The sequence below is a fragment of the Gracilinanus agilis genome, chromosome 4 (assembly GCF_016433145.1).
Source record: "Gracilinanus agilis isolate LMUSP501 chromosome 4, AgileGrace, whole genome shotgun sequence".
Taxonomy (NCBI): Eukaryota; Metazoa; Chordata; class Mammalia; order Didelphimorphia; family Didelphidae; genus Gracilinanus; species Gracilinanus agilis.
In genome coordinates, this window is record NC_058133.1 from 383,057,687 (window position 1) to 383,074,681 (window position 16,995).

The 16,995-nt window shown below is 37.1% G+C and overlaps 1 protein-coding gene across 2 annotated transcripts in view; it reads right to left on the minus strand.

Moving 5' to 3' along the window:
* SOGA3 (SOGA family member 3) overlaps nucleotides 1-16,995 on the minus strand; it is a 41,007-nt gene that overhangs the window by 23,299 nt on the left and 713 nt on the right. For both annotated transcript variants that reach the window (XM_044676946.1, XM_044676945.1), the window contains exons 2-4: nucleotides 16,141-16,958; nucleotides 15,391-15,615; nucleotides 13,923-14,081 (exon numbers count right to left, since the gene is read on the minus strand). In XM_044676946.1, coding sequence (XP_044532881.1) covers nucleotides 13,923-14,081; nucleotides 15,391-15,615; nucleotides 16,141-16,958 — 1,202 coding nt within the window. The remainder of the gene's footprint in view (nucleotides 1-13,922; nucleotides 14,082-15,390; nucleotides 15,616-16,140; nucleotides 16,959-16,995) is intronic.

The following is a 16,995-nucleotide window of genomic DNA, read 5'->3' on the forward strand; positions in this document are numbered from 1 at the left end:
TTCTTTCATGAATAAAAATTTAAAAAGAAAACTCCAAGAGGTGAAGAGGAATTTAAATGGGACTGACTTTGTTTTGGTCTATACCATTTTTCTTTATTCTTAAGGTTCTTTTTTACTCTCACCAATTTTCTGTTCACTTTGCAGCAAATTAAATTTCTAAACCCTTAAAAAAGCTTGTAAAGTGTTTTTTTCTTTTCCTCATTGTCAACTCTTCTTCTCCAACTTCCATCTGTACCTTTGTTCCTTGCAGATCTCTCCTGTTAACTTCCTCTCTACAATATCCTCTAGGAACTTGCTGGTCCTTCTGTTCAGGGAAAAGGCACCAAAGCATGTCACCAATGCCTCACAGACAACTATTTATTTGGTTGTTTTTTGGGATTGTGTTTCTCTGGGGGCTTTGGGGTCTTAATGAAGCAGTGTTGAGTCAAAACGATCTGGGTTTGGGGCAGCTGGGTAGCTCAGTGGAGTGAGAGTCAGGCCTAGAGACGGGAGGTCCTAGGTTCAAACCTGGCCTCAGCCACTTCCCAGCTGTGTGACCCTGGGCAAGTCACTTGACCCCCATTGCCCACCCTTACCAATCTTCCACCTATGAGACAATACACAGAAGTACAAGGGTTTAAAAAAAAAAACGATCTGGGTTTGAAAGTTGCCTTAGGCACTTACTGGTTCTGTGACCCCAAAAAGTCACTTAAGAACTGCAGAAAATGATCTGGAAATTGTCTTAAAGGTTATTAAATTTCTAGGCCATATCCAATTACACTGAATATGGACACTAAACAGATTTAGGCTTTGTAGAAATGAAAACTTCCCAAATGTTTTTCAATCAATCTTCTTAGCATCTCTGGGTTAAAAAAATAGAGTTTGTCTTGGAGAAAAGAAATAGATGATTAGCTCTATTCTTTTCTGCTAATATCTTTAAGACATATAGGTTAAACAAATTCCTTAAGAGTGAGAAAGACTAAGTGTAGGCAAGGTATAGGAAACTAAGGGAGAATATCGGAATATATCATAGGATCACAGATTTAGGGTTGGAAGAGACCTGAAAAGGACATTAAGTCCAACCCCCCTCATTTTAATAAGGAGGAAATCACCCCAGAGAGGTTCAGTGACTTGGCCAATGTTTCACTGGTAATAGTAGCCTCTGAATAAAAAAACCAAACATTCAACTAATAACAAAGGTGAAATTAGTTCAAAACTATAGTTTACTATGCAACTCAAGTTCATTCTAGGATGTAATTCAGCACTACAGCAAGTCTTCTATTTGAATCTTGGATCTCATTCCTCTTCCCAGAAGAAATTACTAAATATGCCATAGTGACCACAACTGTAAACTCTTCCAAATTCATCTCTAAATCTGGGAAATTTTGAGATTTTTTTCCTCTTCCTCTCTCCATCATTTTCTAGGCATGCTGAGCAATATGTTTTAAAAATTCATTCACTAATGATTAATGGCCTAGAATTTCCACTCATCTCTTCAATCAAAGCAATTTTACAGAGTGGAAACGGAGGAGCAAAATGTCTGGGGATTGTGCCCAGTTGGATTTTAGAAGATAATGGATTTCTTTTCTTAAATCCCCTTCTAAGTGTCAGGAGAAAATGAAAGAGCTTTGAAAAAAGGAGACAGGGAGTGAATAAGAGAAAGAAAATGGGCATTAATCCAAAACAGTGGGAATAAATTATCAGTCACTACAGAAAGGTATGGGAAAGTAGGGTCAATAATTTCTTTCCCAAGATAATTATGAGTAAAGAGCTTTGTATTCTCAAGGAAGATGAAAAATAATTCTAAAGGTAGCATGCCAACAACAGGAAACCACAATAACTCACTCCCCCTTCCCATGATTCCCACTAGGGGGGGGAAACCCAGAATTCAAAGTCCTTCCTTTTGTATATCCAATGGCACCCTTTCCTCTCTTTTCTAGCATACTTCATCCCTCTACATTATGAAACTGGCCAAAGTTTTCCCCAGTCTCCATTTGTTTCAGGGCATGGAGAGACAAGAGAAAGGAACTTTCAAAGATTAGTAAACCGTATTTTCTTTTTTGATAAGAAATAATTTCTAATAGGGCTGCTACCATCACAGGCATCAGAAAAAACTGAAGGGGCTGACTGAATTTCCTTTCACTAGTTTTCCTTCTCCTCCTTTCTCTTTGTTGGGTCGAAATGGGCATCTAAAGCAGTAACCAATTTGAATAGGTAGTACTTTAATTGCTCATGTTATTACAAATATCCTACAATGGAACAATAGATACATGCTTCTAAAAGGTCTTCAGAAAATGCTATGTACTACCAAAGAAAGAACTGATGGCATCTGAATGCAAATTGTAATATACAATTTTCCACTTTTTTTCTTCAGGAGTTTTTTCTTAGACATGTCTTTTCCCACAATATGATGAATATGGAAATATGTATTAGATGATAACCTATATAAAATTTCTTACTGTTTCAGGAAAGTGGGGGATGGAGGGGAGAGAAAGAATTTGGAATTCAAAATATGAGAAAATAAATGTTAAAAATTGCTTTTACATATAATGGAAAAATAACAGGTCTTTGGAGGAGTTGATACTGAATTAGCTCCAAAGCAAGACATATTAAGTGTTAAAATAAAATACCTCAGTATAAAAATACCAAAATACACACAGTGAAAATGCCCTTAGGCACACTCAACCACACAATAAAAGGTCTATGAACAAGACTATATCAGGCAAATACCTTAATTTACTTTAAAATCTGGGAACCTAGAGAATTTGAAAGGATCCAATTAAAATTACTTTTGGCCACTATTCTATTGTTTTCTCCCCTACTCCTCTTTTCAACATGATCAAGTCTTAGAAACATTAAAATTTTAAAAACCTTCACTAGACTCCCTTATTTCCTCAAACTGTCATCCTAGATATCATCCTTCCATTTTCAAACAAATATTCTTTGAATAAATTGTCTATACTTTCTGCCTCCACTTCTCATCTCACTCACATCTCAACCCTCTGCAATCTGACTACCAATACTATCATTCAACCCAACTCCTCTCTACAAAATAATCAACAATCTCTTAATTGCCAAACTTGATAGTCTCTTCTGAGGCCTCTCTGCCTCTTAGCTTTATCACAGCTGTATTTGACATTGTTAGACACCCTTTCTACCTGATATTGTCTCCTTTCTGGGTTTTTGTAACACTGCTCTCTCTTGGTTTTTCTCTTACTTGTCTGACTACCTCTCAGTCTCTTTTTACTAAATCATCTTTCAGAGCACATTCCCAAATTGTATGAATTCCACAGAGCTCAATCCTAAGCCTTCTTCTCTTTTCCCACTATACTTTTTTTAATAACCTCATCCACTCCACTGGATTTAATTGTTATCTCTCTGCAGGTAACACACAAATCATATTTCTTGCCTACGTCCCACTGCTCAGCTTCAGCCTTGTATCATCATGTTTTTGTTTGTTTTTTAAACATTTGTCTTCTGTCTTAAGATTGATATTAAGTACTAATTACAAGGCAATAGAGTGGTAAAGGCTAGACAACTGGGGTTAAGTGACTTGTCCAGGGTCACGCTACTAGGAAATGTCCAAGGCCATATTTGAATCCAAGACCTCCCATCTCCAGATCTGCCTCTCTTATCCATGGAGCCACCTAACTGCCCCACCTAGTGTTTCTTGGAAATTTTAAACTGTATATCCCAGAGACATCTCAAATTATATAAGACCAAAATAGTATGCACTTTCTTCCCAAAGCCACCTCTCTCCCAAATTTCTTTCTTCCAATCTACCATGCCTCTAATTTCAGCATTGTCTTAGATTCATCACTCTCCCTTACCCACATAAGATCAGTGTCCAAATTTTGCTTCTTTTTCCCTACAAAATCTTTTCAATCTGACCTCCTGTTCTTGATTCATGTACCCACCACCTTAGTTCAGCACTCATTATCTCTTTTTTTCACGTCAATAAAATTTTTAAATATTTGTTTTCTCATATTTTGCAATCCATATTCTCTTTCCCTCCCACCCCTTCTCCTTCTCCACGAGGGCAGGTAATATGATATAGATTGTGTGTGTATATATATATATATACATATATATTATAATATGATACATATTTCCACGTTCATCATGTGAAAGATGGCACAAATTGCTTACACTAGAGAAAAATCCAGTTTTCATTCAGACTCCATCTAGTCCTTTATAGGGTGATGGATATCTTTTCTTTGTCATGAATTTTTTGGAGTTGTCCTGGATCCTTTCCTTCTTGATAGTAGTTAAGTCATTTGCAGTTGATCATACATCATTGTTGTTATTGTATACAACTTTCTCTTGTTCTGCTCACTTCATTTTGCATCATTTTATAAAAGCCTTCCCAGGTGTTTTTGTTTTTGTTTTTTTGGTAATCCATCTTGTTTTTCTTTTGCATAACAGTATTCTATTACAAGCACATACCACAATTTGTTCAGGCAGTCCCCAATTGACGGACATCTTTTTAGTTTCCAGTTTTTTACCAGCACAAAAAGAGCTGCTATAAATATTTTTTGTGTGCAGGTAGGTTCTTTTCCCCTATCTTTGAATCTCTTTGGGATATAGATCTAATAGTGGTCTTGCTGGATCAAAGGGTATTCACAGTTAGATGGCTCTTTGGACATGGTTGCAGATTGCTCTCCTGAATGGTTATATCAGTTTGTAGCGCCACCAGCAGTGTATTAGTGTCCCAACATTTCCACATTCCCTCTAGCATTTAGTGTTTTCCTTTTTCATCATGTTAGCCAGTCTGATGATTGTGAGAAGGTTCATTACTTCTTCTTTAGAATACTTCCATTGTAACTAATTGGTCTCTCTGTCTCATACATCCCTTCACTCTAGAACCTTCTCCACACTACTGATGAAATAATTTTTAAGTGCAGATCCAGCTATGTCACTTTCTTACTCATTGTATACCAGTGGCTTCCACTTGCTTCTTTAATAAAACATAAATTGTTTACTTTTAAAGCCCTTTACAAGTTGGTTTTAATCAAGCTTTTCATGCTCATTGGACATCACTAAATCATTTCTTCAAGCTGGCCAAACTGTTCTTTTCTCCTCTCTTCACTTATCACATTCCACCTCTCCTCTTAGTGTTTTTGCACTGGTGGTCTTTGTGCCTGGAATGCACTTGTTTTTTCACTTCCATCTTATGGAATCCTCCTCTTCCTATAAGATGTGCCTTAAACACTATCTTCTACATGAAACTTTTCCTAATCCTCAATTACTAGTGCCCTCACTCACTAACTACCTTGCATTTATTTGTTTTTATTCTCACTATATTTGCTTATATGTGTACTTATCTCTATATTAGAATACAATCTCCTTTTAAAGTAGAAATTGTTCCATTCATTGTCTTTATAACTCCAGCACATAAGTGGGAGAAAGGAACTTGGGGTATGTGTTTATCTTGATGAAGAGATGGGGTGGGGTGTATGATTAATATGTCTAAATATTTAAAGGGTTGTTACTGAAGAAGCAAGCTTATTCTTATTGCTCCAAAATGCAGGATAAGCTCTTGACACATAGTAGGTATTTAACAAAGACTTGTAGATTGATCAGTTTATTGAATGAATGGAACTGCAGTGAAAAGATAGTCATGAAATTGATATAACATTCCTTTCTGGTTTCCTCCATTTAACAGACGGATTCTAAAGCAGCACTATAGCTCTGATAAACAGGAATTGACCTGAGAAAATTATGTTCACACAGTAACAACAGTTCTTCACAGTAATTTTTTAAAATGATGGAAAGATAAAATGCCTCAGTCATCATTCACTGCTTAAAATGATTACCTGGCTGCCTTTTAACACCTAATGAATTTGTCTTGCCTTTCAATGGTTGTATCAACCCTAAATGAGTCTAGCTCATGCGTGTTATACCAGATTTAGAATCCTGACAGAAACTGTCAGTTAAATGTGACATTATGACAGAAAATGTCACTTAAATTGTGCATGATATAGCTTAAATTCTTAAAGCAAAAAAGGAATCGGGTAATAAAAAAGTATGCTGATTTGCAAGATCCCTTAAATCCTTAATGTATAAAATCAGAGAACCCTGAAGTTGTAAGGAACTTTAAAATGAATCTAGTCCAATTTTCCAGGCTCTCTCCTGTTTCGGAGGGCTCATTCTTTAGGTGAGATAATGTATACAAAAGGTTTGAAAGTGACAAAGTACTACACTGGTATATACAAATGATTATTTTTGATATCTATCTATTTTCCTTACAAGATGAAATCTAGGGAGCAGCTAGGTGGCTCAGTGGATAAGAGAACCAGTGCTAGAGACAGGAGACCCTTAATCCCCATTGGCTAGCCCTCACCACTCTTTTGTCTTGGAACCAATATATAACATTGATTCCAAGATTAAAGGTAAAGGTTTTAAAAAAAAATGAAATTTGCCTTTCTGTAGCTTCTTTTCTTTGTGCTGCTTACTGGAGTAACAAGAAAAAAACCCATTTCTCCAGTTGTTGTTCAGTCCTTACAGTCATGTCCAACTCTTTGTGACCCCATTTGGGATTTTCTTGGCAAAGATACTGGAGTAGTTTGCCATGACCTTCTCCAATTCATTTTACAGATGAGAAAACTGAGGCAAGCAGTAAAGTTAAGTGATTTACCCAGAGTAACAACGCTGGTAAGTGTCTGAGCTCAGGTCTTTCTGACTCCAGGCTCAGATCTCTATTTGCCACACCGCCAGTAACATCCCTTTAAATATTTGTAGATATTTACCACACCACCTTGCACCCCCATTTATTTTTCAAGATAAATAAGCCCAGATTTCTTCAACTATTCCTCATATGATAAAATATCTGCATCCCTCATTTATACTATCACCCTTCTCCAGACATATTCTAGTTTACTAATGTCCCTCTTAGAGTGGCCAGAATTGAACACAGTATTTGAGATTTGGTCTGGCATATCAGAGTATAATTGGGAGCACTAATTCCTTGATCCAGACATTGTGCTTTTATTAATGTGAGACTGTGATGCTTTTCAAATATCCATGTTACACCGTTGATTTGCTTTTGAGCTTATGATCAAGTACTGCTGCTCCCTTTTTTGTAAAATGTTACCAAGCTCCCTTGATGTAAAAATGAGTATTTTCAAAAGAACTTGTTTACATTTGCTCCACTGAAATTTTTCTTGAAGTTTCAGTCTAGAATGTTAAGATCATTTGTGATCTTGCTTCCCATCATATAAATTATTTCCTGTTTCAAAGACAGTGTGTTTTGTATACTGTATTCCCCCATTAGACTGTAAACTTCTTGTGAACTCAGACTATCTTTCTTTTTCTTATTTTATCCCTAGCACTTAGAACAGTGGCTGGCATATAACAGGCATTTAATAAATGTTCATTTTTATTATAGTATACTTGAGAGACAACTCAGCTTAACTACATAGAGATTGGGAGATGGCAGGCATTTACTACTGATTAACAAATAGAGAATGTGTTTGCCTGGTTACAGATTAAGGAAAATTGATACATTACATTTATATAGAATTTTCTTAAGCAAAGTCAGAGTGTTTAATCAACCTCATCCTTTCTTGGTCCAAGATTCTATAATTGACTGCTGTTCCTTAGAAAAGCAATTTTACCTCCCTATTAAAGATAAGGTAATTAAAGTCAAGTACATGGCATTAGTCTTAAAGAGAGTATTTAATGGCCAAGAATTAAATTGAATTTTTTAAAGTTCCAAATCTCACATTCAGACTAAATGTTCAAAGTATAGATCTTTCGTTTGTACATGGGGAGCACCATAGTCCACTGACAGTAAATGTCACGCACACTTTAACTAATAGTTCTGGGAACTGCATGCCTCAATCAAGACAATCATAAGAGATCTCTATAATCACTTATAAATCAAAACATTCTGGAATTCATAAAAAATTAAAGATGATACACTCATTGAAAATATTATCAGTTGTCATTAGGTTTTGCAATAGCGATATCCAAATGAATTAAATTTAAAGGTATACCTTGTTAATCTTTATTATTATATTTGATCATTGTTAGATAACTTCTTTGTTAGATAAACTTGTTAGATAAACTTTTTCTTGGACAGACATATGTGAAATACTAAATGGCCAAGTTGAAACAAAGACTTCATTTAATCTGGTCAATAAAGGACATCATACCTTTTGATTCTAAAGCTCTAATAGTTTTTTGTAAATCATATTTTTTAACAGTTTCTTCTCTTATCAATGGCATATAAGTCAGCAGCTATATCTACAGTAGTGCCTTAGTAAATAATTGATGAATGAATGATAGAGGTTGAAGCATCATTTTATAAAAGATAAGTAAAAAGAAAATATTCAACATCCTATGAAAATTGATCAAAGTAAATGAAGATAAATTTACTCAAATCCTTACTCTTTTAAAATTTACTATATAGTTTTATGTATATGCCAAAATAATATGTATAATATAATATAAATATACTTATCAAAAAAGCCCAAATTCTCACATTAGTTAGATCCAAAAATTTATATTTCATTATTTTCCCCCTCTCTCCCACCCTTTCCCTCTCCTAAAGAAGACAGGTAAATTCCTACACTTTTGAAAAAAAATCAGAGGGCATTTGTCCTAGTGGCATATTTTTTCAAATTGAAATTTAGACACACCACCAGAACTTTAAGGAAAATGACCCTCATAGCTGCAGTTTAGGTCTACCCTGAAAAAAGATAGCACTTTCTAAACTGGCAAATCTCATAATAGCATAGTGATGGCTGTCACTTGATGAAGCTTTTTCAAAATCTATCTATGAAAATGTATCTATGATGAGCAGGGAGACAGTGCATTTATCAACATAGCAACATGTCATTTGTTCATTATTCACTTGAACAAATCGTAAATTGAGCTTTCTAATTATTTTCACTGTTATTCAAGGCTCTTGGCCAATGAGATGGTATGAAATCTTACTTTGTCAAGCACAGAAAAACAACAGCAGCTAATTTCATTAAAACATTTACTACTGTGTTTAATTGGCTATGATAATGAAAACAAATTGCGTAAACAATTGATTTAGTCAGAAGATTAATAAGACAGAATAGGATTTTTTTTTTTTGGCCATAAGGGCTTTCTGCACTGGGATTCTGTCATCAAGAACAGAAAGAATGAGATACTAGGAAAGATATATTGAAAGAATAGTAACCAGCATTTCTATCATTCACAGAGCCTTTTACAAATATTATTTCATTTGATCCTGACAAGAACCCTAGGAGAAAGGTGTGTGTTATACAGATGAAGAAACTGAGGCAGAAAGAGATTAAATTTGAAAAGAAATTTGAAACCAGAACCAGATAGTTTCCAAACTGTGCATATCATTTGAAATCCAGCGATACTACTAATAGGGCTAGACTCCCCCCAAAAAAAATTTAAAAAGAGGAAAAGGATTTTAGGTACAAAAATATCTATAGCAGTACTTTTTCTTATAGCCAATCTTGGCTAAACAAAATATGGTATCTGAGTATAATGGAAGATTACCATGCCATAAAAAATGATGAAATGGACAATTTTGGAGGAAACTAGAAAGACATTTATGTAATAGTGCAGAGTGAAGTGAGAAGTGGAATAAGAATTTATACAGTAATAGTTATATACATATAAATAGTTATGAAATAGTATACAGAAAAACAATTTTGAAAGTCTTTTTAACTAATCAGTACAATGGCAGACCATGAGTCCAAAAGAATGAAGCTAAAGCACAGAATTCACCTCTTGATAGAGAAGTGATGAACTTAAAAAGTAGAAAGTAACAAAACATTTTTGAACATGTTTAATGTAGAAATTTGTTTATGCTAAACGATGTGTGTATATATATACATATATATGGACTTATTTTTTTGTTTTTGTTTTTTAATTTGCTTAAGAGAATAGGGGTAGATTAATTTTAAAAATACTTGTTGAAAATTTAAAAGAAATCTAATTGATAAACTGAGATAACTACTTATTCCAGTTTATTTTCTATGTTTCCTATTAAAATAAAAAATAAAACTACAAAGAAAAAATATTCCACCATCTCTTGAAAACACAACCTAATTTCAAAGAAACACATGTTCATAGACAAATGTTTTCACTGACCTGTTACTTAGTTGATAGAACTTATGATATTATACAATACTGAATCTAATAATATTGGGGATGGGAGAATGCTATATTATTTGAAGGGGAAAAGGTAATTATGTATAAATCACTTATGAAAAAACTTTGTAAATAGAAGATGAGTAGTAGGGATGCATGCAGCCTTGACCTATTATCAAATTATACATAACTTGATCTCTCTTCAAGTTTCAAATACAAATCACTAAAAAAATACATTTAAAAAGAAAACACTCGAATGGCAGAAATGGGAAAAAAGGTATCTCAAGATGGATGCTACCACATGGAACCAGAATGGTTAAGAGCCCTCTAGAGCAAGAAATGAGAAACTCTAAGAAAATAATCCTCACAGGACTGACAGTGACAATGGAAAAGGAAAAGGTGAAGACTGAAAGAGAAGTTCTTTTGGGAAAGTAAAAGTAAAAGGAAGGAAAGAAAGAAAGAGCATGGGGAGAGAAAGGTAGATGGGATGAGGGAGAGAGAGAGAGGAGAGAAGAGGAGAGGAGAGGAGAGGAGAAGAGAGGAGAGAAGAGGAGAGAAGAGAAGAGAAGAGAAGAGAAGAGAAGAGAAGAGAAGAGAAGAGAAGAGAAGAGAAGAGAAGAGAAGAGAGAAAAAAAGAGGAGATGAAAGGAGAGCAGAGGAGAGGAGAACAGAGGAGAGGAGAACAGAGCAGAAGAGAGGAGAAGAAAGGAGAGGGGAAGAGAGATATGAAACCCAAACCACCTAATTTAGATAAGATAGTGCACAAGTACTTTATCTTAGCAATAAAAGAAGTAGTTGCTTTTGCCATTCTGCTGTCCTCTTAATAATATGGATCTCCCTAAACATTAGGATAATTGAATAACTATGGCATTATAATTTTATATGTTATTTTTGAGTTTTCCCTCTTTTTATTGATCTTTTTGCATGTAGTAATTCCTTAGTGAGAAAGAATGCTAACTAGCAGAAATGCTTTGTAATCTGGAGTTCACAGGTCCCAAAATTCACTAAGAGGTCCCACAGGCTTTCAGTTGGTTGAACATTGGCTAGCTATCTTCCAGAGCATATGGTTGCATTAAAAATGGAATTACTGTAGAATAAAACTTGCTGTCCTATAGATACTCTCCTCTCCTCCACTTCCCTTGCTCTCAGTTCCCAAAGTAGGAAACAGGCAGATATGTATGAGCTCATACATGCAGGAACTGAGGCATAAGGTTGCTCTGAGAGCAACTGGTCAACATCCCTGAAGCCAGTTAAACCCTAAGCACCACAGCTTCCAGTCTCTAGCAGATGGCTTATTGGTCTCAGAAGTATTGTGCAACATCTGCATATCAATTAAAGTGCCAAAGATTGGAAGCTAGGGGTTGACTTTTCACTTTTATTGTAGATTATATTTTACAATTGTATGAAATTAGCTTCTTCCACTCATTATGGAATATTAAGATTAGTTCCTCTTTCCTGAATTAGTAGCTTGTCTCAAAGATTAAAATTCACCAAGGACTTGCATATGATGCCTTTTTACAACCAAGGAAACAGATGGCTAACTGAAGTTATCTCAGGCCAAACAGGTATAAAATGAGATTTAGAATTCATAGTATTTAGCCACCCCAAAGCTGTTTCCAGCCTAATTCCCTCATATGCAACTGCAAGTACATATACATATGTACATATATAGATTACACTTATGAAGGACTTTAAAGTTTTTCAAAGTATGCAATGAAGACAGTTAATATAAGTTTTATTACTCTGAAACTCAGAAAACTTTAAGTGGTCCTATGGATAAGGTCAAAGTCAAGATTCATGACTTTCTTTCTATTACTTCCTTTCTTAACTTGCCTCAAGTCCTCCACCCACTTTCGAATCCACCCCACTCCCATCCCTACTCTTTAAAGTGCACTCTGCTTCCATGTGTACAAAGCAAAAGTAGCTCTCTATTAGAAGCATTAAAAAAATGTATTTGGTGATGGATCATAAAGCTACCGTATCTTCATGAAATTATAGCTAATCACAATATTTATCAAAATATTCTTCCCTGTTTCTACCAGTGTTCTGAATATCATAAGAGTGTATAAAGCAAGAAACTCTGGAATAAATCCTGCCAAGATTTGAAAAGCAAAACCAAACAAAACAACTTTGCCCCAATGTTACATTTAGAAAATTCAAAATCAACATCCCTGACTCCCCTCTCTTGTTCTACTATAACTAGAAAAATGAAGTAGCCATTCTTCTAGCTTGTGGACATTGAGAGTCACTCTCTGCCAATGCCTGGTTATCTCCTCTCTACCCTTCCTTAAGAAAACACCAAAAACCTTGCCCTGACATCTAACTCAGCTTCTTTGAATTCCTATTTGAACTTTTTTTCCATGACTACAAAAAAACTCTATATAAATGATTAGATTTTTAGTTTACATCTTGATAATCAATTGGATACTTCAGTTTTTATTTCATATGTTTGGAAGAATATGTAGACATGGCCTAAATCAGATGCTGAAAATGTGATCTGAACAGGAATTAGGATCATCAAGCGTGCTTTTTCTGCACTGGCTTATTTTGATTTTTCTTGGAAATGAAATCACAGAATTCAATAATCAATACTATATTGTATGACACATACTTCAAATTCACATTACTGCTAGGATCCGAACTGACTTTTGTCCATGCTGTTGCTATTACTCATGTCTTTCCTTCTTAAACAGCATATGCCATGTATGATAAATATTCTTATGTTCTTTAAATTACTTAATTAAATCAAGATCTGAGCATCACCATAATGACTATTATCTTTTTTGTTTTGCAGTTAAAAACTGCAAAGTCATCACAGAATCTGAAATTATCTTTAAGGAAAAAAAGGCCATTATATTGCTAATGTGAACAATAACGAGCAGAAACATCAGTTACAGGATCATCTCATGTTCCCCCATTCCTTGCTACCCCTCTCCAAAACCATTTTGCTACAAAACTTCAAAATGTTTTGGAAACATTATCATTTCTACTAACAATCACCCCAGTGGTAGTCTGTTGGCAAAGTAATAGCCATTAGAGACATGAAGCACAGGGCAGTAAAGTAATTTCTTTTAGTTTATAATGTGAACCAGAAGGAAGTAAGGGATCAAATTTTAGTCTTTTGGATCCAGTGGTCTCCATTAGGATTCTCCTGAGAATTTCACATATCCAGGTATTTGAAATCACCAGGAGAACCATAAGGACATTTGCCAATACTAAGGCAGTCAGCACAGGCTGTTCTCAGGCAATTTCCAGGTAATGTAGCATCTTAATCAAATAATAAAGCAATAAAGAGTAATTTCTTGACTTCCCTCTTTTCTCCTCACTCATCCATTCTTCTAAATCCAGATGCCCTATTCTTGAAAGCAAATGATTAAATCCTCCCACCCCCCTTAGTAGAATCATTAATTCATTCATCCATTCATCCTTCTTGACACATTTATACTGTTAGTGTGGTTAGTGAAACTGATTTTTATTAAACTTCTTTCCCAGTTAGCAAAGTGGTAAAAGTGTTCTCTAATGGCTGATATATCAAGTCAGTTTATAGAGCCAATACTAGAACCTCCTCAAATAATTCTTGGCATTAGACTATGTTAACCAATCAATAATCATTTATTAAGCACCTACTATGTACTAAGCACTCTGCATACAAATGCTATTCATGAAATAACTTCTACTTTCAAGATTTTAATCATGCCTTATTGAGATAAATAAAGTATCACCTCTAGCACCTAGCAAAGTGATAAATTCAGCATTATAAAAATATTTGTTGAATGAATGAAACCTAGGTGTAATCTGGAAAGAGCCTAAAATACACAACATAAAAATAATTCAAAACTGACCTCTTTCATTTTTTCCAGTTCATTCTGTAAAGCCTGTTTTGCAATCTCAACTTCTATAAGCTGTTGCCTCAATTTTTCATTTTCATCTTCTGTTGTGGTCCGTTTTTCTTCTACATTTTCCAATTCATGGTGTAGTCTCACTGATACATCCTTTGCAACCTAAATAAAATTATATTTTCAAAATCACCAAAAGTAATTATATTGTAACTAAGACTGACTAAAAGTTTTCAACAAATAGAAAAAAAAATCAATACTTCATTTTTGTTTTCAGTACTAAATTTTAGGATGAGGACCTTTCTTTACATTTTGGGGGGTGGTGGGAGGGGGGTAGAGAAGCAATCATTCTTGGTTAGCAGTTTTTAATTATCCTTGGAAATTTGGTTTGGGTTTTAGAAGTAGGGCAGAACCAAATGAACGTTGGAGTTCATTAAAAATCTGAGTTAGACTTTCCTTTGAAAGAAAAATAAGTTACTATATTTTATTTTTATATTTTTTGTAATAAAGTGCTCCTTCCCCCATATCCATAGAAATCAATCTAATGTGTGATTAATGGCTTTGACAACATAATTTGTGATTACATTTTCAACACAGATTCCAGAGTGAGGGAAAATTTAAAAAAAACAAACATGGTTGACTGATAACACCTGTTTCATAATTTGAAACATTTCAATGATGAGATTTACTCCCTTGGGAAAGAGAGGTTTTGAAAAACAGCTGGTTTCAGCTGAAGTAAAAGATTAATCCAATAACTTCATTTCTCTCCACTTCTTCAGTTCTTGGGGAAGCATCCAATGAGCTCCATTCAGTTTGGGGAGGAAGTGTGGGGAAGGTTAAAAGGTAGGTATGGGAAAGGTTGGAGGAATAAGAAAGAGTTCATTCTACAACTGAATCTTAGAGTTGTTAGGAACATTAAAGGTCATCTAGTCTAGCTCCCATATTTTGCAGCTAAAGAAACTGAGGACAAGAGCCTTTGCTTAAGGTCCCAAAGCTAATTAGAGACTGAACCAGTACAAGAACTCAGATCTCTTGATTCCTAGTTTCAGTATTTGTCCCTGTTCTGTCTTCCAATATGGCCTCCCCTAAGGAGGTTCTCCTTCTGTTAGTTCTGAGCATTCAACATCTTACTGAAGTACAGATGCTGAACGGCTCAGGGATGATATTTCCAGTAAATTTTGCCAGTGCAACTCCTTTGTCAAAGTCTAGGGTATGGAAAGGGAACTGTGTCTCCTCTCTTCCTTCGGAATGTGCTTATTTTTATTTCCAGGATGCTACAAAGAGTTCTACTAGGCAGAAACCTCTAATCCACAGCTAATTCTGGATCCCTCTTTTCGGCCTTATCTTGCTGTGTACTCCACCCAACTTCTCACCCTCTGCAGAGCCCTGCCCACCCACCCCAACTTCCTTTAAATGCCCCACCCACCAGGCTCTCCAAAGGTTCCGGGCTGCCCAGCCCCTAGCCTGAACAAACCTTGAGGTCTTGCTCCATGCTTCTCAGGAGCTCCCCATCAATTTCCCCAGTCTGCGCATAGCGGAGTCTCTTGCGTTCTGCTTTGCGGAGGCGGTACTGCAGAATTCGGCAGTTTTTGTTGGCTCTTTCCAACTCATGGCGCATTTCCTGCAGCTGACAGGCATCCTCCTCAAAAAAACTGTCCCTCATCTCATCCATTTCGGTCCTCAGTTCATCAATTTCGTTCTGTGGAGAGGAAAGAGTGGGGTGGGGGTGGGGAGTAGGAAATGGAGTGAGCCGTAAAGCATAGAGTCAACATTAACTTCTCCCTTAGAACCCCACCCTACAACAACCCATACCCAGCATAGAGTGGTGAGAAAGGAAAGAGTGTCGGGGAAAAGTAGAAATGGGGTCTTCCCTGGTTTTTTTCCTCTTTTTTTTTCTTTCCCAGAAAATGTGGAACAAATCGCGACAATGAAAGAATTAAAGGCCCAGAAGTAGGTTCTCAATGCAAAATACATTAGCAAACCCATGCTCTATCATTTCCTTTCAAAGCACTAAGAAAACTAGGGAAATGCCTAGCTGGATTTCAGGCAATAAAAGGAAGAACCGTCTTTTAGGTTTGGATTTATTTTACCCCTTTCCTCTCTGGATTTTCTTCCTCTCTAGTCCAGACTGCATAACAGGTTAGAAGCCATCTCTCCCCTAACCTGACACACCCTATTTCTTTCAGGCCCACACCCTTCCTCTCCCACTACTCCCCTCCCTCACCTTGAGGGTTTCGTTCTCCTCCCGAAGCTTCTCCATTTCCTCTTGCATCTCTTCTTGTTCCTGTAGCTGCTGCTGTTGCTGCGGTGGTGAGGGCGGAGCAGCCGCCTGCATCCCCCCGCTGCTTGGGCTGCCCCCTGCCCCCTGCTGTAGGCCCTCTGCTGCAGCCGCCATTGGGGAGGGGGAAGGGGAGGAAAGAGGCTCCGAGGCGGCTGTGGCGACTGGAGAACTGCTACTGCTATTGCAGCTGCTCTTGGTTTGCATTTGAGCTGCTGCTGCAGCCGCGGCTGCCGCCCGCTCCTTCTTGAGATGAAACTGGATGAGCTCAGACTGCAGACATCCCTCTTTCCAGTAGCCACCGCCGCCCCCAGCAACGACACTCCCGGGGTTTCTACTGGTGGAGACAGGGGTTTTTCCAGTAGAAGGGGATGATGATGATGACGATGATGATGATGATGATGATGAAGAGGAGGCCACCTCGCCTCCGCCGCTGCCACCCTTCTGTGGCGTGCGCCCGGCTTTACCTCGCCAGCCCCTGGGCGGCGGCGGCTGCAGAGCGCTCCCCTCCCTTTCCCCGGAGCCTCCTCCTGCTCCTGCTCCTCCTCCTCCTCCCCCGCCCCCTCCTCCTAGCTGAGCCTGCTCCGTTGATTTGGGGGTCGCAGTTTCCCCATCCCGAGACTGGTCCTCCGTGGGACAGGGTCTCCTGTTCCCCACCGCGGTTGGGGTACCGGTTGGGGATGCTTCAGCACCACCTCCTGTTTGGACAGCTCCCAGAGGGGCGCCTTTGAGCGTAGCAGGCGGCAGCTGCTTTTCCCCTCCCCCTCCCCCTCCTCCTCCTCCAGCTCCCCCCCCACCTCC